This window comes from Gasterosteus aculeatus, chromosome 2 (assembly GCF_964276395.1).
Source record: "Gasterosteus aculeatus chromosome 2, fGasAcu3.hap1.1, whole genome shotgun sequence".
Taxonomy (NCBI): domain Eukaryota; kingdom Metazoa; phylum Chordata; class Actinopteri; order Perciformes; family Gasterosteidae; genus Gasterosteus; species Gasterosteus aculeatus.
Window position 1 is genome coordinate 19,880,407 of NC_135689.1, and position 25,286 is coordinate 19,905,692.

At 42.2% G+C, this 25,286-nt stretch overlaps 2 protein-coding genes across 4 annotated transcripts; one reads left to right on the forward strand and one right to left on the reverse strand.

Moving 5' to 3' along the window:
- The first annotated feature begins 1,009 nt into the window (after positions 1-1,009).
- On the forward strand, positions 1,010-13,432 carry LOC120829176 (mitochondrial carrier homolog 1). Its single transcript, XM_078094073.1, is given in 13 exon segments — positions 1,010-1,260; positions 2,351-2,435; positions 2,516-2,681; positions 3,490-3,550; positions 4,061-4,071; positions 4,073-4,107; positions 4,371-4,422; positions 6,921-6,980; positions 7,075-7,168; positions 9,862-9,909; positions 9,985-10,052; positions 11,830-11,905; positions 12,557-13,432. Coding segments are annotated over 13 exon segments (984 nt in total). The 5' UTR covers positions 1,010-1,107; the 3' UTR covers positions 12,632-13,432.
- Positions 13,433-14,796: 1,364 nt separating this feature from the next.
- On the reverse strand, positions 14,797-23,893 carry LOC120829174 (serine/threonine-protein kinase 38). Of its 3 annotated transcripts, none has more exons than XM_040193077.2 (14): positions 23,742-23,893; positions 22,015-22,152; positions 21,686-21,737; positions 21,189-21,311; positions 20,855-20,938; positions 20,632-20,755; positions 20,357-20,511; positions 20,165-20,276; positions 19,951-20,012; positions 17,508-17,625; positions 17,300-17,423; positions 17,105-17,200; positions 16,868-16,962; positions 14,797-16,782 (listed from the first exon to the last, which is right to left on the reverse strand). In XM_040193077.2, exons 2-14 carry the CDS (start codon positions 22,143-22,145, stop codon positions 16,646-16,648), a joined length of 1,413 nt encoding a protein of 470 aa, XP_040049011.1. In that variant the 5' UTR covers positions 22,146-22,152; positions 23,742-23,893; the 3' UTR covers positions 14,797-16,645. The 3 variants fall into 3 exon arrangements, with proteins under 3 accessions (XP_040049011.1, XP_040049013.1, XP_040049012.1); XM_040193079.2 differs by having other exon boundaries at positions 22,988-23,803; XM_040193078.2 differs by lacking the exon at positions 23,742-23,893 and adding an exon at positions 23,241-23,378.
- Positions 23,894-25,286: the final 1,393 nt, after the last annotated feature.

Consider the following 25,286-nt stretch of genomic DNA (forward strand, 5'->3'; position numbering starts at 1 on the left):
CTGGCAGGTCTCCCTGCCACCGCCATTCGACCTCTGCAGCTCATTCAGAATGCAGCAGCTCGACTGGTCTTCAACCTTCCGAAATTCTCCCACACTACTCCACTTCTCCGCTCTCTTCACTGGCTACCGGTGGCCGCCCGCATCCAGTTCAAAACATTGGTGCTCACGTACCATGCTGTGAATGGATCGGGTCCAGCTTACATCCAGGACATGGTCAAACCCTACATCCCAACCAGCACTCTCCGCTCTGCATCTGCAAAACTACTCGTCCCTCTCTCACTGAGAGCAAAACACTCGACTAGGTCTCGACTCTTCGCTGTCCTTGCGCCGAAATGGTGGAACGAGCTCTCTGAAGACACCAGGACCGCAGAGAGCCTTCACATCTTCCGCCGCAAACAAAAGACACACCTCTTCAGACTCTACCTCGACTAAAGACTAACAAATTGTAGCACTTAAATTGTACTTGTAACGTCACTCATCTATAGCAAATTGTAAATTGGCTTATTTGAGGAAATTGCACTTTCTTGTTTCTTGTTCTCCTGAGTTTGTACCCTATGGTTGAATGCACTTATTGTACGTCGCTTTGGATAAAAGCGTCAGCTAAATGACATGTAATGTAATGTAATGTATTCATTGTCATTGATTGTATATGACTTTTACTGATAACATAATGCAATATAGCCAGGACAGCCTTACAGAGTCGCGACGCTTTGTGTTGCGTTGCTTCGCATCGCGTCTAGGTCCGTATGATCACAAAATTCAGAGTTTACCCACCTCTAATCTTACCACTACAGCACTGGGCACAAGCTAGACTACGTCCATGTGTTTTAGTTCCAACGTCATGAGACATTATTTAACCAATAATACTTTCTAATATTCCTAATAAAACCCCTCAGTTGTTCGCGCTCTATCATTTTAAAAGTGGTATATATTTCCGCGTTATTTTGTCCCTGCCTACATTACCGCTTAAACGAGTTTTATTTTGAAGGTTCGATGCGGAAATGTTTTTTCCTGTAGCCCTCCTCCAGTGAAGTCTAACTGCGGCCGCGGCGGGGCACTCATGCACAGCATGAACGAGTCTCCATCCTCTATAGACTGCAATTTAAGATGGAATCTCCTGAAAACCCGTCCGGACAGGCTGTAGGTGTCGGGCGGGATGCTCCAGCGACCCCCGTGGATGTGGACACCGCGGTGCTCTTGCTGGGAGCCGGGGTTACAGCCTTCACGCACCCGCTGCTCTACGTGAAGCTACTAATACAGGTACGGTAGCCGAAGAGAGATAATGTTAGCTAATCGCAACTGTTACGGTTGTCAACACGTGGCTGCGGTGTTGTATGTGACGTCACCACGACGTATTTATCAACGTAACTTCATTGGTCATATCCACGAGCGTTACGTCCCGTCACGGTACGCTGTCCTCGCAGTTGAAGGAAGCGCTGTACGGCAGAGAGCCGCCTCTGCGTGGAGAGCTCCAGGGAGATTTAAAAGTCAAAGTCTTGCCCTTATTTATATTTTATCAAACATCATGCACGCTTCGGCCAATCGATTTTTCTTTTCTTAAATAAGCGGACATAATTGTTCTCATGTCAACTATTTCCTCAGGTTAACTGAGAATCCAAATGCGTCCACTGTGTACTTTGAAACCTCCTCCCATAGAGTGGATGCTTTCCATCCCCCAGTCAATCACTGCGGTCAAGCCACCCCGCACGTCATTTCGTGGTACGCGTATATGCTAGAGATTACGGTAGTGGCGTGTAAGAACAGATTTCAAAATAAGATCACTTCCAATGCACGTGTCAAACTTCTTCAATGAGTCTGTAAATCATATATAAATGTGATAATACATTAAAAACATGTAAATGGATGCAATATATAGAGACACCGTTTATAAATGATAATGTGATTTCAATTGTGTAATTATTCAAATACGTTTATAAAGAATTAATTTACACAGATCATAAAATATCAGGAAATTCTTATTCTTATGTGGAATTTCAAACTAAAGGCCCTTCAAAATGTCATACATGAACCAACTTCCTTTAAAACCTCATTCACCAGCCAACTTCTGGTCAATTCCAGATAGCATTTAAAAGGCAATAATCAATAGTTACATAGTAATTCCACTTCAGGTTGATAGTATAACCACCTCAAGGTGTGACACAGTAATTAATCAGGACATTCTGATGTACCATTTCAAAGTTAAAGCCTCTAAAAATGTCAGTAAACATAGACTATAAACATGCAGTTTTTTTGTCTTTGGAGTTATATATAATTAATGTACTGGGGCCGTGGGAGTTTGAGTCCTCGTTGTGCCAAGGCTGGTGTGTTTAATCTCACTGATCTTCCCCAGATGGGACACGAACCTCTGCCCTCCACCGTGGGAACAACCATGTTCGGACGGAGAGTCTTGTACCTGCCCGGCTTCTTCTCCTACGGTGAGGTGATTTACGGAACCACCCGCCCTCCTCCCCCGGAGCTGAGGAATATTTGTATTAAATGTAAATTTTTCTTCCAGTGCGACACATCGTGAAGGTGGACGGAAGCAGGGGGCTCTTCCGCGGCCTGTCGCCTCGTATCATGTCTAGTGCCATCTCCACTGTGGTCAGGAGCGGAGTGAAACGGGTGCACAGGGCAGCGCGGTGTAGCAGGTTACAGTCTGACATGGAGGTCGATGTGTTTATGGAAAGTATCTGCCGATTGGGTCGAAGATTGAAACAGATGAGCAATGGTTACTTTCCCCCTACTCCATGTATGGAGGCTGTATTCACTTTTTAGATTAACTCAATGTCTCGAGCTGCAATAGTAATAATCCTATATACCCAGTCATGCCTCACTGGAATCATATTCTACAAGTGAGAAGCAAATACAAATTCCTACTTATAAACTAGTTAAGGCCTTGTTGCCTTGTTGCCAAGTGATGCGCCGCTTCCCCGTTGTCATGAAATGCCGGCTTGCCAAAACCAATGTTAGTGTTATGGTTCAAAATAGAGTTTTTTTGGATGAGATAACAGAACAGGGTGCTGTGGTATTGTTACACAGACCTTTAAAAAGCAGAACACTTCTAGTGTTTTTTTTCATTACTTCAACTGTTACTTGCAGAGAGCTTAAATGTCTGTTTATTTTAAAGCTCCCTCAGCAATATCCCCCAAAACAGGATTGCTATCCATGTAATAAACTTGCACAGCAATGTGTGTGTGTGTGTATATATATATGTATATATTCACATATATATATATATATATATATATATACGTGTGAATATAGATTTTTACTCCACATTTTTGACCTCCATCACAGACCTAAAACACTGGCTGCAGAAAAAAGGGCATATTCTAGCGAAAGGACTTTTTACTTCATATAATAGTGTCATTTTCCAGTTTTATCTTATTGGCCTACTGAGTGATCTCGAATTGGGGCTGTTACATCGGGCAAAAATGTAAGCTGTGAATGTTGTGGAGAATCGTCAAAGTAATGTTTTTTTACTTAGCAGGTGGATATTCTCTCCAAGAAAGATGACCTGCAGACTTCACTCAGCAAAGTGGTTAAAGAGGTGAGAACTGCTCCTGAATAACATCCATCCCCAACTATTATTCAATGGACTGGTGCGTTCTGGTGTTTGCGCTTGGGTTTCTGAGCACGACAGTCCCTTTTTAAAATAAACTCTAGTTTTACTGCAACAAGGCCTGCCTGTCTGCTCCTCTCAGTGCTGGTTGTGGTTCTCCTGAAAATTGTGAAAGACGTTATTTGCGTAGCTCTCGAACCATTCCACATCTGTGAGTGTGGAACAGCACAGCAGCAAAAGAGGACAATATTTGATCAGACTGTGGTCACAGCTTATTCTGTTTATTCACTTTTAAAATGTGAGGGTGTTCGGTTGTTCAATAAAAAAAAGATTTTTGTTGAAATCAATGTGTTTATAATTATCATTAAAATCAATACATCAGTATGAATACATTTATAAAAAAGAAATGCCCAAAGTGAAGACACAATAATCCCCAGGAGCTTGAACAGCTGATAAATCGTGATGGCTTCACCTTCTGAAACCGTTTCCTCTCTCCAGACCTCCCATGAGATGCTCATCCAGAGTAGCCACTCATCCTCTTCATGGTATGTCCTCATTAAGTCATTAAGGCTATCAATGTTCATTCCACCAAGTATACTAACCTCTTCAACTTAACAGTGACACATTTCAAAAACATTTTTTCTGTAATGTTCTGAAACAATGTGACCATCGGTCTATTTTGGACTGCCTTGTTGTCATTGTCAAGCTGATGTGAGTCATATGCTGAGTGGAACGGAACGTAGCGTTATGAGAAGCGTGTAGTAAACGGGTTGTTTAGCTAAACATCTGTTCCACTCTCCTTTGGCAGTCATTTCAGTGCGGTGTATGGCCCAGTTTGTTGGAAGAGAGGTCAAGTATGGGTAAGACCTATTAGACCTATTATGCTGCACATTTGTCAGTGTTTTCTATTAAAGACTATAACAAATGTCTCTACAATATAGAACTAATGAGTAACAGTGAGGTTGTTCATAAAATGTATGATCCTCAGATGTTCAGTGACTGTAGAGAGGTTTGATGTGCAATAAATATGTTGCATTCCCTGTGGCTGCTTCACAATCAAAGTCCCTTGAATTAGTTGGAAATAAAAATAATAATACATTTAATTTGTAATTCACTTTATATTTAAGAAAATCCCAAAGTGCTACATGATAAAACTGTTAAGTGCTAACAATAAAAACACACGGAGAGTTTGAAAACAAAAACAAAACAAGTTCACTAAAAAGCTCTCCTAAAAAGGTGGGTTTTTAGGCCACGTTTAAAAGCATCCACAGTCTGTGGTGTCCTCAGGTGGTCAGGGAGAGCATTCCACAGACTGGGAGCAGCTGAGCAGAAAGCCCGATCTCCCATTGTACAGAGATTTGTCCTGGGAGGTTTTAAAAGATGTGCTGAGGCAGATCGGAGAGTACGTGTTGAGGTCTGTGGGCTGAGGAGTTCCTTGAGGTAGGGGGGGGGGAGCTTCACCATGGATGCACTGGTGGGTAAGGAGGGAGACCTTCTACTCAACCCTGAGTGAGACAGGAAGCCAGTGGAGTGATTTGAGGATGGGGGTGATGTGCTCATGTTTGTGCACCCTAGCAGCGCTGTTCTGTATATACTGCAATTTCTGGAGGCTTCTCTCAGGGATCCCAGTGAGGAGCGCATTGCAATAGTCCCGCCTGGAGGAGACAAAAGCGTGGACAAGCTTTTCCGCATCTGCAGGAGTGAGTGTGGGACGGAGTTTGGCGATGTTCCTGAGGTGGAAGAAGGAGGTCTTGCAGAGATGTTTGATGTGAGCCTCAAAGGTCCGATGGGAGTCCATTTTAACATCTAGGTTGGTGACTGATGTTGAAAGTGGAATACTTTGGCCGGAGAAGGTGATGCTGGTAATGTCAGATGACCGAACCTGGTGTGGAGTGCCGACTAAGATGGCTTCAGTCTTTGAGCTGTTTAGCTGCAGAAAGTTTTGCTTCATCCACGCCTTTATCTCCTCCAGGCAGGCCAGGTCAGAGTGGATGATGGCAGGGCAGCAGAGGGGGTTGGGTTTGTCCTGAGGTAGAGTTGAGTGTCATCAGCATAGCAGTGGAATGAAATTCAATGACGGCTGATGACATGGCCAAGGGGGAGCCTGTAGACAATGAACAGGATGGGGCCGAGCACTGAGCCCTGAGGGACACCAGAGGTGACATTGTGTGTCAGGGATTTAGTCTCTCCCAAGGCAACATGCTCAGTTCTCCCTGTGAGGTAGGATGAGAAACCACTGATGGACGAGGTCAGAAAGGCCGATAGTGGAATGTAGACGGTTGAGGAGGATGTTGTGGTCCACCGTATTGAATGCTGCAGTCAAGTCCAGGAGGATGAGAAGAGATGGGGAGCCTGGCCAGCCCGGAGGAAGTGGTTAATGACCTTTGTGATGAGGGGACTTATGGCATGGAGGTTGGATTTTACCAGGACTGTGGGGAAGGGGTCCGGGGCACAGGTGGATGGTTTCATCTTTTTAATGATGTCCTCAACGTCTCGCTGTGAGATGGCAAAAAAACAGCTGAGAGGTTGGGAAATCCCAGGCTGTGGGTCAGCAGTCGGGACAGGCAGTGTGGAGAAACTGGATAGCAGGGAGCGGATGGTGTCTACTTTTTTCTGAAAAAAGTGATGAAATTGTTGCACCTCTCATCTGTGGCTTCTGAATGAGAGTGAGTTTGCGGTTTAAGGATGTCATTTTTGGTAGAGAAAAGCTGCTTGGAGTTGCCAGGGCTGTTATTGATAATGTTAATTAGAACTGTGAACGTGCATCTCTCAAGGACCTTGAATGGGACTTCTGATGTTCTCGGTAGGCCTGTCAGAGAGTCCTGAGGCCTTGAGGCGCTCAAGGACACGCCCAGCTGTTTTCATTTGCCGGAGTTTGTAGGTGTACCAGGGGGCTGAGCGTAAGAAGCTGACAGTTCTAGTTTTGACAGGGGCGTGGAGATCTAGGAGACTGCTCAGTGATTGGTTGTAGAAGGCAACCGACTCAGTGCATGAGGAGAAATCAGCAGAAGAGAGATGTTGGAGGTCTATGGCCAAGGTGTCCGGGTTGATCTTTTTCAGGTCCCTATAGCAGATTTGACGCTTGTCTTTGGTGTGTGGGTAAAGGAGTGGCAGCTCCATTGAGATGGAAATGTCTTTTTTCCATTTACAGTAAGTGATCCACCTCTGCTATGTAGCAAGTAGAGTTAAAAAAACAGCAATATCTGAATTGTATCATAAAATTATGGCTTTAAACTGGATGAAAAGTCAGATAGTCTGACAGACAAGAATGTTTTCAGAGTATGTAAAATGTTGTACCATGCGCCAAACGTTGACTTTTACACCTGGGACGGTCTGTGTTAATGTGTCATATTTGCAGTGGGATGTTCAGCTGCATGGTCAAGATTTTTAAGGAGGAAGGACTCGCTGGGATCTATGTGTGAGTACACCACCTCCCCCCCACAAGCGTTCATCGGTCACATGCTGTCTGCGTGCTGCCTCCATCCTCTGAGCTGTGTTCTGTGTGTTGGCAGCGGTCTCGTACCTCATGTGGCCGGAGAGGTCCTATTCCTGTGGTGCTGTAACCTCCTGGCTCACATCATTAACACCTACGCTGTGGATGAGAGCGTAAGTCCATTATAAGAAAGGCAATACATCTAAAGTATTCCTTGCTGATGTAGTCTTAACTTGTTGGAACCATATGGTTAGAAAGTCTGGGCTGAACCTTTCCGGTCCCAAACAAGCTGTTCATGTCCTATCTCACCCTTTCCAGTTAGTTCCTCCCTGAGTGGAACAAACAAAGGACACAGTCAGATACTGTGCCATACTTTTAAATGTGCAGCAAAGCTGGAGTGCAAACACTTTCTCAATGCAGTGAAAATGTTTTTTTTTTAAGGGTTATGTCCCCGTAACCTTTTAAAAAACAATGTATATATGATGTGAAATAAAACGCATGTGATATTTGAAAATCAGATTAGAACTGAATCCAAATATTGTGTGAAATAAAAAGCATATGAATTTTCAGATCAGAACTGTATGTAAAATTATAATTTGGAACTATTTTGGTTTCTTTTCCTCCCACAGCACAGCTGTATCTGCAGCAGCTTATGTACCTTCAGCTTTGTACCTTCTGCTTCAGAAAGGCAGAGCATTATAATTTAAATATGGTGTAGTTCCCTCATTTCTTTGCCGCGGGCCAATTTGAAATCTGAAAATCTTTTGCGGCCCACCCAAACCTTTAATCACAGCTCTGATCAAAACATAATGATTAAATGACCTTAAGAATTTAACCAAAATCAAACATCCGCGAGAACTTGTGAAACGTGAACTTCGTTGCTCGCGAGGAGAATCTCTGCTCGCGCTCGAAGGAGTTTTCTACGCGCTCCCTGTGGTTCTTTTTGACAGTAAGGTGGAGACGGTGCTTTCAGGGTCCAATCGATAGAATCTACGAGGTGCGTCCGCTCCCGCTGCCCCCCTCGCCATCCACGCCTTAAATCTTTGGCTGCTTTTAGAATAACTTATTTTCCCCGTTAAGATGGTTCAGCTACTGTAGTGAAAAGGGCACCGTCTCTCGCTCTTTAATCTCATAAAGTGTCGGCAAGAACGACAGCTTTGTTTCTCCGACGCGCCCTGAAACAAGCTCCTTATCTCACCCGCTTGAGCGCCGCTCAGCATCTCGCCGCTCAGCATCTCGCCGCTCAGCATCTCGCCGCTCAGCATCTCGCCGCTCAGCATCTCGCCGTCGTAGACCGAGCTTTGGCATGTTTGGCGCCTTGAGCGCCGTGTGCAACCAGTATGGATCAACCGATTAACCAATTGATCCATATATAAGGCGCTCCGGATTATAAGGCACTGTTGTTTTTTGAGAAAATTAAAGGCTTTTAAGTGCGCCTTGGAGTGCGGAAAATGCGGTATATTGACTTTAATACTACAAGAGGGCGCCCCTTTTGTTGAACAGGAGGACAAGAGCAGCCGTTTCGAACGAGAGCCTTATTGTTTTATTAATCTGTCCATTAAAATTGTTTGTGCTTCATCAACTAATGTTTCACATACCTAATGTGCCGCATCATAAATATTTTTTATTAATTTCAAACTTTTAAAAATTAAAAATTAAAAAAATGTATTTATTTATTGTAAATGACCTCTCGCGGCCCACCTGCAGTACCTTCGCGGCCCACAATTTGGGAATCGCTGCTCTAGAGTTTTTATTTGGTTTTAGATTATTATTTTTTTCAGATTGAGCTCTCTGAGACTCCCGACTCCCAAGCAATGTCATGTGTGGCTCATTAATGGGTTTAGTACATGCTGTTCACGTGTGTCTTTATACCCATATCTACATTTTATGTTCTGATATTGTTGTGTCCAGTGGAATTTTTCTGATTAATGACACAAACACACTGACTGACACATATTTCATAGTTGTCTTTTGTGGATGGCTGTTCATCTGTCCTAAATACATTTTTTAAAATGGTTTATTACTTATTATAGCTTGTATCTAGCATTCTGTTTTGCAAGCAAAAAATGAAGCTTCCCTGACTGCGCCCCCCCCCCCCCCGGTCTGTTACATTCTGTGGTAAAGACTAAAACTAATACTGAAACTAAGCATTTTCAAAAAATAAAGACTAAACTAAACTAGCAAACCAGCTTTAAAAACTAATTAAAACTAAACTGAAATTGAAAACCAAAAGTCAAAACTAAATAAAAATAAAAACTAGTAAAAACATTCAAAACTATAATAACCTTGGTCGGCACAGGGAAAACTGCCCCGAAAATGAGAAAACTCTTCAATGGGGAGAAAAAAGAAAGAACGTTAGGGAGGGATCCCTCTCCTAGGTTGGACAGAATACAATAGATGTCTTTATATGACAGAAATTATTCAAATATTGAATTGTAAGCATAGTGTAGGGAAGGACCACTGCAGGGACAACCACCATAAGATATAACTATCATCAAGTGTAACCACCATCAGATCAAACCATCAGATGTAACCATCATCAGTTATAAGCAGAATTGGATATAACCACCATCAGATATAACTGCCGTCCACAGAAGTTAATAATTAGCAGCAGGTGTCAGCAGGCAGAAACAGGGTTCAGATAGAACCATGATCCATAGGAACCTGTGAGGAGAGAAAGCTCTCCCGGGGAAGAAGCTGAATTAGTTTATTAATTTGTCGATCAATCCGCTCATCCTGCACGCAGGGTCGCAGGGAGGCTGGAGTCTATAGTATTAATTTGTATGTTTTTTAATTCCATGTTAAGTAATGGCAGTTTCGTCTTTATCCTTATGTGTGTGCATGCGTTTGTGTTCTTCTGTTGCAGTTCAGCCAGGCCTCAGCCATCAGAAGCTACACTAAGTTTGTGATGGGTGTAAGTCCAACATTCATATGTTGTTGTTTCCATGTGCAAAATGTATTCATACTAATGTCGAATGTTTTTCTCTAGATTGCAGTGAGTGTTCTGACATATCCGTTCATGCTGGTGGCTGATCTCATGGCAGTTAACAACTGTGGGTGAGTCTTTCTTTCTTACACGCAGTTACGTATTACTAAAAATGTGGACATTTTTCTATGGAAGCTCTGAGAGGCCAAAAATTGAAACATTTATTTTGTTTGTTTACATTTTTGCGAATGAGTATTTCTTTGTCCCAATCAGCAGCCACCACTACCCCTAGTTATACACAGAACTATATCCATGCTTCCTTTAATAAAGATTAGGGCTGATTAAAATATGTTTAGCCTAAATAAAGGCATTGGTAACATTAATTACATTAATTACCAACATAAACATATTTATATAAATAACACCAATTAAACTCAAACGTTTAGACCCCAGGGGCCATGGTGTACGTTAGCCTGAACCGAGATATGACAACAAACGCTTGATGCGGACAAAAAGGAGACAATCAAGATTATCCTAGAAAAATCCTGCTCCACCTGTTCTTAAGTCATACAAACTGAAGAGACTACAAAAGAACACTTGCGTCCAGTAGGCCCTCATGGCTTAGCTTTTAGATCTGTTTTTTAGTTGTATTTATTTGCGCAATTATTTAATGATGAACAATAGGGGTGTAACGATTCATTCACTGAATCGATTAATCGATTTATATTCCTGCGATCCAACTGAATCGATCTGTGCTCCGCAAATCGGCATTCCGGACGACATATATCGATAACAAATCGATTGAAATGGTACATAATCGATTGTATCGATACTTGGAAACTGCACATTGGATTTAAGTACAAAAACTGTATGGATGTGTGTTTGTTTGTTTTTTAGCACTTTTTAGACACGTTAAACGTTACACGATTCAGTCTGCCTGTCTGTGACATCATCAGTACGCAGCGGCAGCCGCGCGAAACTCGGAACAACAACAAAACACAGCGTGGAGGAGACTACTGCAAGTGAGACATTTACAAACCAACTTATCGATCCAGCGTGTGGAAACATTTTGGCTATTGCAAACACGGAGGTGTTCTAAATAATTCGGTCGCTGTTTGTAGAATATGTAGAAGACAAATAAAAAACACGGAAACACAACGAATCTTTCCGGCCATCTACTAAGGCGCCGTGGTATTAAACAACGCCGACAGTCAGGCACCTCTAGCAGCGTTACTGCTGCAGCGGCAGAAGGTAACTCCAGCTCTGCAGACACCTCAGGCCTCGCCAGCACCAAACTCAACATCACAGTAACAATTGCCAAGTTGATCTGTAAAGACATGCGACCCTACGATGTGGTTTAAAATCCGGGATTCTGTGAATTGATCCAAACATTGTGTAATTATTGTGTAATGTTTACATTGAAAATGGCACTTGATTCAAATAAAAGGTTAATAGATAAAAGGTTAATACATTTGCCATTGCCATTGTTTGCTTGTTTATAATATCCATAATTAATTTAAAGAAACCGCAGGGATCTCGGAAACTTTGCCTGCACTGTCCAGTAAAGTTACTAAATCGATTTCAAGTCACTGAATCGAATCGAATTGTTCTAAATTAACCCAGATCGTCCATGAATCGAATCGGCAACCATGGATCACGATTTGAATCGAATCGTTGTTAAAATAAAAACCGTTACACCCCTAATGAACAAAGATACAGCCATTTGCAGGAGGAGGTAGAAACCCCAATGGGCTTATTTAAAGCCTCCACCTAACTAATATTCAACTTCAAATTACATAAAAGTTCTAGCTCGTACCTGAGAGGAGCGGCTGGTTTATGCTCTGTATAAACTTAAAATACTTTCTCTTTTTGGGCTTTGCTCTGACTGTGTGTGCTTTGTGTTGTCAGCTTGGCTGCAGGTCTTCCTCCTCACTCCCCCATCTTCAAGTCCTGGCGCCACTGCTGGAATCACCTGAGCAACAAAGTACAGGCAGACTAGATGCAGGGACACCACACTGACATCCACACCACTCATCAGTACCATAAAGTAGTGTTCATCATTGTGTGCAGCAGTAGTAGTACAAAGTTTTACTAGTGAAGGGTTTTCAAGAATTATGAAATGAGGTATTGTATTCTCAGTTGGTACACATGAAGGTAGTTCTCTAAATCTCTTTGCCTTAACGTTTAGATACTGTTGTATTATTTTCAGCATTTAAGGAAAGGTTGGGGCTGTGCTTTTCTTAAACAACTAAAATAATAGGTTGAGAATAGAGGTTCACCGATTCTTAAAGGCTGATCTAATATTGAAAGTTTTGATCAGCAAAACCCTGTCATAAATGATAAATATCTTAATAATAAATACAAATGTGAAAATTAAACTAATCATAAAGAAAAGGTGCCAGCCCTTCTTACCGTATCCCCCGTTATGCCTGGGACTTTTGTCTGTGTTTATGAAGTACCTTTGAATAAACCAGTTATGTAAGTAGAAATAACATTTGGAAGATGACCTCTAAGTAAGAGCTGGCAAGCTCTTACTCTTACACCTATACTCTTATGGTAGTCTTATTTTGATCTAAAGATGTCACTGCTAAGTACTCCAAAGCATTTACAATTGCTCTGTGTCCCTTCCTGCCAGGGTCACCTCTTCAGAGGATCCAGCTTCTTTTTCCGCCGGGCTCCTGTGACCTCGTTGCCTTACATTGAGGAATGACATCATCTTCTTCTGGACAGTTCCAGGAGTGCTAATGAACCTTTCCAGTTAATGTAAAGTTTCTTGAAGCTTCTTGAGGCAAGGTGAAAAGACACCATACAAACATGTTCAATTATGTCATTGTCATGCAGTGCAGTGAGGGAGACACCGCTAAATGACCATCATCAATAATCCTCAATAACCACTGTAGAATATAATCACTCCATGCATCAGCGCTCTCCTCTAAGTAATGCTACAACATTAACAAACAAATGTATCTTTACATTGTTTTCCATTGCAAAAAGGTTATTCAAGCCGACAAAATATTTCCCAAATACGTGTCTAACCCACCAGGGGCTTAGTAGGTGGAACTTTTAACATGGCTAAAATATGAGATTTGCTCCTTTTAATTGAAGAGATTATATCAGGATTATGATATATTTTCAATATAGAGTTAAGTACCTGATAAACTACAATTTTTGTTTTATGAATGCAATGCGCTTTTGTAGTTTTCAGTAACACATTGACAGGTCACAGTCTAGTCATTTATCAGGTAGATCTCTTCTATGTGGCTTTGTATTGACAATATACAGTAAAATGTATATCAGATGTATTATATTTTTATTATGTCATGATAATGTCAAAACTAAAATTGACTCATTAGCTCAGTTTGAGTTTACTGGAAATTCTCTTTTTGGAATAAGCTTTCATGTTTTCAAAGGGTCCTCAACAAAAACAAGTAACAAACAATGGATCAAATAACACGTAAGACATACCTTGTATACCGATTATGAAATTAAAAAATAAACACATTTTATGTCGCTTTGTTTTTGTTTTAATCACAAAAAAAGTTATTAAGTTCTAACCCATAATGACAGAGTTCTCTTCTCAACATGATGGAGGCCATTCAGGGCTGCAGCTTGTGAACATGATTCATAACGGGCATTAATTGATCTGCATCCGTCTCCTTTGAGTAAAACACAGACATCATGAACACATTTTTCTGTCTCTTCTTTTCCCTCTCCCATTCTGACATGAGTTGACTTGTAGAGAGCTGACCTCAGCTGAAAGCATCTGATAGAAAAAGCATGTCCCATTTCTGGAGTTAACAGATATTAATCAAAGGCATGAGCACCGTGTTTTTATGGGAACATAGCTGGAATGAGCTGCATGTGTTTTATCTTGAGGACTGGTGTTGAGGTGCCCTCAAGATGGGGGGCAAAAAGGCTGAAGCGTAGTCAGATTGGATGGAGATCATCTGTGAAAAGCGATTTAGGCCATAAATAAAACATTTACATGCTCTGATCTAAACCATTCCATTGTAGCTTTGGCTCTGCTGGAAGAAGAACCTCTGCCTGTCTTCTTTTGAAGAAAATAGGATGCAGTCTTATAATGATTTTCCCACATAATTTATGGCAAACTCCAAACAGGATTCCTTACTTTCAACAGCAGCTTTCTTCTTGCCACTCTTCCATAAAGGCCATTAGTGGACTCCACGGCTAATAAATGTTCCGTGAACGGATTCTTCCCCCTCAGCTGTAGATCTTTCCAGCTCCTCCAATGTCTGGGTTGCTTCTCTCATTCATTGCCTTTGTCTTGCTTGTCAGTTTGGGTGGACGGCCTTCTCTTGGTAGGTTTGCGGTTGTGCCATGTTCCTTTCATTTTTTGATGATGGGTTTTATGGTGCTTCTTCAAATGTTCAAAGTTTGGGATATTTTTTTATAACATAACTCTGTTTCATACTTGGTACATATTTATCCCTGAGCTGTTTTGTGAGCTCCTTGGTCTTGGTCTTATGATACTCGTTGTTCAGTAATGCTCTCTAGCAAACTCCGATTTATTGGTTTTATAAAGGTAAATGATTTAAAATGTGTATGTTTACATTACGGCAACGTTTGCATAGTAATGTCATTATTTAACGTTTAATCCAATATCGATAAGGCAAACAGATGAACACATTCATTTGACCATAAAAAAAGGTGGCTGGGCTCAGTAAATCAGACTGAATTGCTTTTTTGGTTCACTTCATTACAATTGAATATTTTTCTGAGCAAAAAGTAAAAGACTCAATATAATTTTTCATATCTCAAGTCCTCAGTGAGCCGGGTCAATCTCCAGATCCAGAGTGGACGGCTGAGGACCCGGCCAGTCACTCATCCAGATGTTTAGAAGGACGACACAACGCAGTAAGTGCAGAGTATTTCATTGTCATATAGCAGAAAACAACAAACAGCCACGCGCTACAAAGAGAACGGTGGTTTAAATAATGTACACCCACCTTCCCAAAGAAAAAGCCCACTTCTGACTCAACAAGATCAACCACATGTCAGAGCGTCACCCGTAAACATGCGCATCGGTTCAACCCTCGTACGCACACACACACGCGTCGAGTGGCAGCATCAACAATACGTCGCTCCATGTGCTATATTGCTTTAAGCTGACCCATCTGCATTGGTAAAAACTAAAAAGATACACGCCGAGCTGCAGCATTCCAATAACATAAAATAGTCACCCCTGCCGTAGGAGGAAGCTCCCTATGCTTTTCTAAAATGCATTACATTGCTCCATTCCATTGCTGCAGGAAAACATGAGGGAAAAAAAATCCTACCAATAAAATAATGGGTCACTTTTAGCGATCTCTGAAAAGTTCAAACTGTGGAAACCAGATTTTGATTTATAAGACCTTCAAATATGGTTTTAGTCATAATTCTGACAAGCATATAGAAAGCTTTATACATCAACCAATTCCTGATTAATGTTACGACAGACATTAGAATTAGGAGATCAGTCAATAATATGACGTAATACACGCATGAAGTAAAAGCTGATCAAATCAAAAATTTGACAAGAATATCAATACAGATTTACATACAAACTGAAATGGACTCCCATAGCTCTACGCCGTGTGCTCGGATACAGATAAATATAACAGAAAAAGAGAAACTGAATGGTCCAGGCTACATTCACACAAACAGCATTTTGGAATAATTGTGTAAGACTTTTACATTCATATTAAATGACAGCATGTTGGATATTGTGTTCACTGGAAGATGCTTCGCCCGGTGCGTCTTTATTAAAAAAGTTCACACTGCGGCTGCCTTGTGGTGAGTTCAGATGGTCACGTCTCACACGCTGTTTTCCTGCTAAAGTGGCTCAAACGGCTGCGACGACTACAAAAATTGCATTAGTTTGCATGATGACCCCGCCTCCCCCCACTTCTCCCCCCATGGTGAGGATCTGCATCATGTTCATTTGAACTGCCAAATGGTGCCTTCAATCCCCTGTCCTGTCCAATAAAAAAAAGAAAAATCCAAAACCCACTCAGGAATGAGCTGTAGGTGCTGCTGGATCAAACAGCACATAAGGTGCACTACTTCAGTGGGTCACTGTGACAAAATGTCACGAGGCTTTGTGTTTGTTCTACAAAATGCATCACTCATATATTCTCTTTTAAAAGGAGCAACCCCTGCGATTACAAATAGCAACTAAGTTAGGAGAGGAGACGGAGAGATCAAGCAGAAACAGCATTCAGCTCAGTCTTTGGTTAAGGTCAGAAACCAGCAGCACTTCAGAGGACAATCATAGAGACACACGTTTGGACAGAATCCCTGATTCACATCAAGTGAATGTCTGAGTTGGTGAGTCCACATGAAAAAGGCTGAGTGGCGTAACGTCCTGGCTGGAGAGGAGAAGATGCTGGATTCAGAGAGAGAATGTAATGCGTGCTGGTATCAGGAGTGCATCCAGTGGGAGATAAAGAAAGGCAAGCAGAGAGAATCACTTTAATCCCACTTCAGCCCTCACGTGAGAGCAGGAAGTAGAATGGTGCCCCCTGGAAGCGCCAGAAGTGAAGACCTGCAGAAATGAAGGCAGCAGTTCCTGGAAGAAGCAGCGGGTGAAACTGAGCGGCCCTTTTATTATTCTCTGAGTTCTGTGTGACCGATGATCCTCAGGGAACACGATGGGTGCTCTTCTCCTTGAACTACTCTCTTCGGGGTTTAGAGGCGTGCCGGTTAAGAGCCCGTGTGGAGGCGCTCATCTCTTCCCGGACTTCATGTAGGACGGTATCGCTCCCCGGGCGGTCAGGCCCTCGAAGCGTTTGTATGTGTAGTTGATGAAGACCCAGTCTTTGTTCTTCAGGTCCACCTCGCTCTGGTTGGATACTGGGGCGACTGTAGGGAGAGGGGTTGAATTGAATTAGTTCACACAGCAGAGGCAGAAGATGAGCCGGGTGTTTGAGAGAAAAGGGCCCAGTACCTGTCGGTGTGAGGATGTCGGAGTCGGGGAACTCGTCGAAGTTGGAGGTGTCGTCGATGCTCTTGATCTCGATGGGAATGGCAGCAGGTCGCTCTCTGGATCCGTGACGGGGAAGAGGAGGAGTTAATACGGAGTTTAGGGTGAGAATGGGACTGAGTGAAACACTGAAAACCAGCATGCTCTGTTTGAATGATAATATAGTCCTTGAATAAAGTGAATGAATTAGTAATTCCCCACCTGATATGGTCATAGTCCACCCCCTCAAAGAATGGATTGGACTTTATCTCCTCCACACCTGCAGCACCGACCCTGTGCTCTTCCTCACAGCAGAACCTGCCCACAACACATCTTTGCTTAACACCACACACATGAAACCACGGAGGAATGTTACAATTACATCCACTAAGGGACTGAAAAGAGGTGTGTCCTTACCTCAGGATCAGGTCTTTGGCCTTCTCTGATATAGGCACTTCCGGAGGAAAGGTCAGCGTCTCTCTCCAGTTCATCACCTTCCTGTACGTCTCCTGAGGCGTCTCCGAGCAGAACGGAGGGTAACCTGCACGCAGCAGAAACACCAACCGTCCTTTAGAGACTTCATCAAACCCGTTAATCAAGTTGTGTCCATCAGCGAGTCAGTTACCTATCAGCATCTCGTACATGATGACACCCAGGCTCCACCAATCGCACAGCTTGTTGTATCCATTTTGCATGAAGACCTCTGGAGCAATGTAGTCGGGGGTTCCAACTGTGGAGAATGCCTGAGAGGGAGCGGGGCAACAGACAGCCATTTAAAAATGCATCTGCCGATGAGCCGGGAGCTTTTACATGAACATTATTTGACATGAGCCATCTGGACCGGAGCTTCTGCACTTCTTCACTGGTGGGATGTGGGAGGGGCACAGTTGGGGACAAAGTTATGTCATGTGACTGTGCACCAAAAGGGATGTAGAAACATCAGAATTGAAATGTAGGCACAGCTGTGGACGGCTTAAGGACAACTGGACACTGTTACCTTTCTACCTTTCACTAGATGAGCTGGGCTAGCTCATCTAGTGATCACTAGATCACTACACAAAAATATGAGATACAAAATGGTTAACATTCAATTCAATACGAATGATATGGATACAGATTCAAACAATGCTTCTGACTATCAACCCTTTATCTATTAATAATGACAACATTCCAGACGTGACAGTTTAAAATGATGATTTTAAATCTTACTTATCAGGGGTGCAACCAATGACAAACCTCATGGTTCAGTTCTGATCACAGAACAAGAGTCACGGTTCAAATCAGCAAAGAAAATGGGAGGAGGGAAAAATATCTTGCTTTCTATTTATTAAGCAAAGAACTGTTGGCTATAGTTTTACATAAAAACAACAAAAAAATTAAGGTATGGTATGTCGCCATTGTTTACAAATAATTAATGCAACGTGCAACATAAATTATGTTGACTTATATCCACTTCCTCTACTCAATACTGAATAATCAATTGATGCTGTAATAGTTTTAGCCCAGTCGGACTTTGCCCCAGACCCTTTCCTGAATGCTTTACCCCCTGTCACTGAGAGACCAGGACGGGGGGCTTCAAATGTCTGGTCACGCTCGATTTCTTTGTAACCAGACATACAGTAATGGTTTGGTTAACCGCCCGTACCTTGTCATTATTATTTTTAACAAATGGCATTAATATTAGTATTAGCCTACAGCAACATATTAATGACAACTCATAGCATTGATTACAACCGGCTATGTAACGTAGCCAAAGTACTTCTATATTTCACTACTGGCATCTTATTTTCCAACAAGTCAGGGATGGTCGGCAACAGCTCGTGCACATAAGGCCATGTCTGCCATGTCTGGTGGTCTGCTGGGGGAGCAGCAATGGAGCCGGTGACACCAACAGACTTGACAAACTTGTTAAGAAGGCCGGCTCAATCATTGGCTGCAAACAGGACAGCTTGGAAAAGGTGGTGGAGGGGAAGTCACTGAAGAAACTGTTATCCATATTGGATAATCCTGACCACCCCCTCCACCACCTGCTACAGGGACAGCGGAGCACGTTCTCCAACAGACTCCTTCAGCTCCGCTGTCACAAGGACCGATACAGGAGATCATTCCATAACTTTACAATAAATCATCTCTGGCTAAATAACGAGAATAACAACCCTGTACTGCTGTGATGTTGCTGCTCTTCCTCTTCCTCTTCTCCTTTTACAAATTATTATTATTGCACGGTCTCTTCTTGAAGGTTATTCTTTTGTTTTAGTTTAGTTTATTTTATTTAATATTTTTTATCTTATTATATTGTAAATAATGTGTATCTTTTAATTCTATTTTGTACATGCTGCTGTGATACCAAAATTTCCCTCTTGAGGGATCAAAGTATCAATCTATCTTCCATGCAATTACGTGCTGTGAGCGTGCACTGGGCAGCCCTGCCTACCTGCCCCTCCTCCGCCCACCTGTCAACGCGTGCAGGCAGCATGAAAAGGAGCGGCCCAGTGAGCGAACTCCGGTCGCGTGCTATTTTAAGGAAGTATTGATAATAAAAATATGCGAAATCGTATAGTTTATGATGTAGGGGTACCGCGGTATCGATACATTGTGCAACATTAATTCAGGGACTTATTACTATAGAAGTAACATCAGCAGTACAACTTTATAAACACACTAAGATGATAACACTATTAAAAATTAAAATAGTCATTGATCGGCAAGGGGTGATCACCAAAACAGATCCGTTACACCAGTATTTATACATACATTATATCCCCTTTAAACTAAAGAAGCAGACTTTCTGAAACATTACAGCTCCTCCAAAAAAATCCCTTCTACAAGAACTCTGCCTCATAGAATACAGTCTCATACCTACATATTTGGGTTCCAGTCACATGACGGCATCTTCACACTACAAACACATTTCAGTCGATATCAGAAAAGTACAGCAGTGTGTCACAGTGGTTAACTAATCCATTGCTAACCACTATTTTATATCGCATAGCTTCTTCTGGGACAAGATGATTGGCCTTCATTAGAGAAATGCTCTTGTGTGTCATTACATCTTGTTTCCGACCTACCAGCTGCCTCCTATTCCTCTTCCACGTCTCTGCTTTCCTCTTGGAGTTCATGTTCTGGAAGGCTGATGGAGAAAAGACATGCTGCATTTTAGCCACAATGGAATCATAGAAAGCTAAGCAACCATAATGAAATGTACAGATGTGTACAAATAACACACTTGCATTATTAAACAGACATGTGCATGTTAATAATAGAAATAAGGGGTTGCCTTACTTTGCTTACTGAGGTCACTAGGCAGGCTGTGGTTCAAGTTCTTGTAAAACTCGGTGCGGTGAGCCCTCTTCAGCCCCGTGCACAGACCAAAGTCAGACAGCTTCACATGACCCTGGAAGACACAAACACACACAATATGAGCACACTCAGGTTAAGAACTGAAGCATATGTGACTTTTTCAATTCAATTCACCCTGGAGTCCAGCAGCAGGTTGTCTGGTTTGATGTCTCTGTGGATGAAGCCCAGCTGGTGGATGGAGTCGATGGCCAGCACCGTCTCAGCAATGTAGAACTGAGTGGCCTCCTCCGTCAGTGTGTCTTTCTTCATCAGCAGGGTCATCATGTCTCCTGCGCCGCAACAGCAGACACCAGTCAACCTCAGACGGTTCTGGTCCCCCCACAGCATCATGTTACGAGTTACGTGTATGTATGTATGTATGTATGTATGTATGTATGTGTGTGTCCTACCTCCAGGTAGGAACTCCATAATGAGGTAGAGGTTCATCTTATCCTGGAAGCTGTAGAACATTTTGACCACCCACAGGCTGTCAGCCTCCACCAGAATGTCCCGTTCCGCCCGAATATGACCAACCTAACCCACAGAAGGGGAAGGGGGGTGCGCACACACGTTTAATGATGTCCGACCGATTCGGCAGCAGCAGTCCTGCGTGTGTGCGTTAGTTAGCCTCACCTGCTCCTTCTCCAGCATGTCGGCTTTGCGAAGGATCTTCATGGCGTACACATGTCCGGTGTCTTTTTTCTGCACCAGACGAACCTGAAAGAAAAGGCAACAAAGCTTATTTATCTCAGCCATTGGGTTTAGCCCTGAGACTTCTGAGTTCATATTGACAGATTAGCTCAGCGTATTAATGCTGTCAGGGTGCTTAGATACAGCCTGCTAGTTTCATGAGATACTCTGAACAACACTCACGCTGACATATTGGTAGCTACACTTTAAGAGATGTATCTTCACTGCTTTGTGACATTGTGTGTTTGATGGTATGTATAAACGAATCAGCCTTTACCTCTCCAAACGCTCCCCGGCCAATCACCTTCAGGGACTCAAAGTCCTCCAGACCCAGTCGAGTCCGCTTCAGACGCAAGAACTCAGTCTCTTTCCTTGCATGCTGAGAACGGCGGATACGTTTCTGAAAAGCAGACATCACTTTTCAAACACACCATTTAGTGCTGTTTTCCCCAGCTTTTCATAAGGGGAGTGGTCCTTCAAGGTAATTTTAAAAGACTTCTGTTTTGATCTGGCACTGGATAGAAAATGTAATTAAACAAAATTAACCTGACCTTTAAAGAGGGTGTGGCATCCCCTAATAATAATAGGGGAAACACTGAGTTGGGATGCTCTAACATCTGTGTATTTCTAAAGAAATTCACCGTTAAAACTTTTGTGACCAAAAGAATGCTTCATGAACATGTGTTGTCTTTCAACACAGAGACTGAGAAAAACTGAGTGAATTCCCAGCAGAGCATACTGGGAAAACACTGCACAGGTGTGTTTGTCATTCACCTCCTCATCTGCCAAGCCCTCTTGATCCATCACTTTCTCCAGCTTCTGCTGCCTGAGGACACAAGATGGCCATTACCACGGTTCCTAGCAAAAAAGTTGTGCGTGCACGGCACACCCCATCACATCCATCATGGTGACAATAAAATGAAAACAATGTGAAGAAAAACAACGATTAGGTTTTGAAATGATGCATTGTATTTACAAATTAAATTCAAAATCATCCATCTATCAGGCGTCTGCATGTTCTTCCCGTGTCTGCGTGGGTTCCTCCGGGTCACCGTGCTGTGCTGAAACATGACATGTGTGGATCTGAAGCATGTAGACGTTACCTCATCTCTCTCTCCTCATGCTGGGCGATGAGGTTGCTGTAGAAGTTCTCCAGGGTAACTTTGGCCATAGTGACCCGCTCCTTGGTGTGGTTACTCATGGAGGAGCACGAGCTGGGGCCAGTCATTGCCATGCTTTACCTACACACACACACACACACACAGCACAATGCACCCCCAGTCAGTACACACTCCTGGAAACACATGTCCATTTAGATCGCTGCCACCAAGCTAGGAACAGGATGGCTGGGATAATGAGTTGAGCTCTAAAACTGAGCTATGAGATGACTGTTGACCCAGAAAAAGGGGAAGGAAAGCATCTTGCTGAGCTGTGTTGATAACATTGTGCAGTTATGAAGAAATTATGGGGAAATCAGATTTGTGCAAGGACTGATGGGAGAGTCACACGAGGAGAAACATTTACAGTTGGGCCCTTAAAAGATGTTACACTATGTCTGAACACTGGAATAATTGCACTCCGCATTCACACCTGCAACACTGTGCAGTCAATTCAAAATAAAGAGCAGACTCTTTTGTAAATCAGTAACGGCTATTTACTGAGCACGACTTCCTCTAGCTGTGATCATATGTACCCGTGCGAATTCAATTATGACACATGTGGCCTGAAACACTCATTATATGCATTCAATTTAAGAGGAATTTCCATTTTGTGAGCAATGTTCAACTCTCCATATTTAAATACAGCCACAAGTTCAATTGACGTTAGCATGCGTTTGATGAGATACCAAAATGTTCAAAAGAGCTTACAACCACATTCTTATTGGTATAAAACATTCTCAGTTGCCGTTTTGATTAGAAAGACTGTCTGGTTATAAGCCTAGCCAGAAGCGAAGCTGGAGTTGGCCGTTTTAGAAAATGTACAACTGGAAAGTTACTTCACTTACATATGGAAACATAAAATGTATTTAGCGTCAACGTTAGCAATGTGTAACTTAAGTGTAACGCCGTAAGTTACATTTGAGACATACTTAAATCTAGATAATTGCTTGGTCCTCCATAACACGCAGACAAGACAGAAAAGGGAAATGAAAAAGTTGGTTAGTTTTATTTGATCAAATACAGACCGATGTGCTCAGTGTCAACGACACGTAGCTAACGTTAGCTACAAGTTGTTAGTTTCGGTGTCAACGCAGCAATACGTGCTTAACCAGCTGCCTTAAAGTTAACAAGTATAAACAGAGAGTAATGCAACTTAAAACTCAACGTACTTTGACGTTGTCCTGGTTGAAACACATTATGTATTTTTAAAGGTTGCGTAGTTTCTTCAAACAGATACTAAACAAATGCTGGAATCTGCTAACGGCTAGCTAGTTAGCTATTAAAGTTCCAATCTCCATCAAGTCACCCAGATGGTGTTTAAATAACAGGGGATATGTCCTTCAAAATAAGACTGCCACTTTTTAAAGGCAAGAGTGTTTCAGTTCATATTTGTTAGTTTGCGTTTTATTTTGAAAGTGTTAACTAAAAAAAACACTATTTACATTTTTACAAACTTGACAACTTGAAGTTACCAAATCCCAATGGCTAAGGGAAAGTTAGCTAGTAAACGTTAGCTACTTATCTACTAAAGTAAATTGGGTCCTTTGACTTTAAATAGAACATCGTGGCACATAGCTCGTCCACAATCCATTTAGTAAAGAAAAAGTGAAATATACTGTCCTGTAGATCCTTCATTTTGTATTATGTATAGTTGGTCTTTGTTCACTTACCTTGGTTGAAGGTGCGGTATCTGCCGTCCTCTGGCCCTCTCTTCCTCTCCTCTGCCAATGGTTGCGTCACCAAACCTGGTTGAACCAGCACGCCACCCAGAGGCCAGTGCAGGAAGTACATCTAGTCAAACTGACTTCTTAGGAAAGGGAATTCTTTTTCTAAGTAATTTGGTTGTATTACAAACCATTTGTATCGCATTATTTATTCAGATTTATTTTTTCTTCACTACAGCTACCTTATGCCTTCCTACAATGTGTAGGAAGTATCATTCCATGGACAGTGGAGTCGTGCCTGCTGTTATCATTATTCATTATCATCTATTTTTATGTTGCATCTAAATGTATCTTGTTCTAAATGCTGATTTGAACAAAACAGTTCTTAGAGACGTCCATATGAGACTGTCTGTGTTGATGCCGGGGCGGTTGCGTTCATAATTACTAAACCTCCTAAGCATACAATAGTAGTTAAGATAAAAATCTTTAAAAGTAATTGAATACTAGTATATATTGAATATACTCATATTTGTCAAAAAAAAGACAAGAAAAAGTAGTAAAAAAGTGTTGATTAATGTAAACCAATGATGTCAGTGTCTGGTGGTCTGCTGGGGGAGCAGCAATGGAGTAATAATAAATATCAGTAATGGCATGATATTTAAAAGTATAACTGTACAGTATTCTGAAAATGTCATAAAAATGTATTGTGGCCTTATTCAATATATAGACTATCCTATGCTGGAAAAGTGATAATTAAGTCATAGGTTAAAAAAGGTAATAAAGTAATCGTGTAGTATTTCAAATGATCAGTGTCGTACATCTGAGCAGTCAGAAAAGTTCACGATACAGTATTTTGAAGAAGGGCATAACAAAGTCATAGTATGGTATTTTAAAGAGTCAAAGAAATTTATAATATTATTGAAATAACAATGTAGCATGTGGAAAAAAGTCCTAATCATGTGCATATCCAGGTGTCAAGTGGTTTCACAGCATTCTGTTACATTATTTACAGCAGGGGTCTCAAACTCGCGGCCCGCGGGCCAATTGCGGCCCTCGGGACGATATTTTGTGGCCCCATCCTTAATATGAAAGTGTAATGTTAGTGCGGCCCGCAAGTTTTATACTGTAACCCCACTGTCAGCTGCTGTGTGGGACATGTTATGATGTTCTGGTTTCCTACTGTGTGCTTGTCCAGTGAACGTGGCATGCATGTGACTGACATGGGGGGCGGGTCGTGTGTGTCGGCCGAGGTGCAGAGAGCAGGAGGGTGAAATTCAGTTTCCTGCCCTCTTTCGCGCAGGTGATCATGTGACTAACCGTTAGCATCGCTCGTTTAAGAAAGTTTTCCTTTACGACTCACACTAACAACACATGAAGCATCTGACGTCACCGACGAGCGTCTCCGTCCATTACTACGCAGCTTCGATTCACGTAACTTCACGTTTGGCTATAAAGGAATTCCACGGTCACATGACCTTAGGTCTCCCCCGCTGAGTTAAAGGAGGACTAGTGTTGTAGTCTCATTCGGACCCATCCCCCAGGGTGGGGTTC

Bases quoted from the DNA above. Each gene is read 5' to 3' on its own strand.
- LOC120829174 (XM_040193077.2), bottom strand. From the start codon at position 22,145: ATGGCAATGACTGGCCCCAGCTCGTGCTCCTCCATGAGTAACCACACC. The intron at 21,738-22,014 runs GTAACGTCTACA...TTGTGTCCTCAG, and splicing joins CATGAGGAGAGAGAGATGAG to GCAGCAGAAGCTGGAGAAAG. The intron at 20,277-20,356 runs GTGAATTGAATT...TGTGTCTTCCAG, and splicing joins ACCTGCTGCTGGACTCCAGG to GGTCATGTGAAGCTGTCTGA.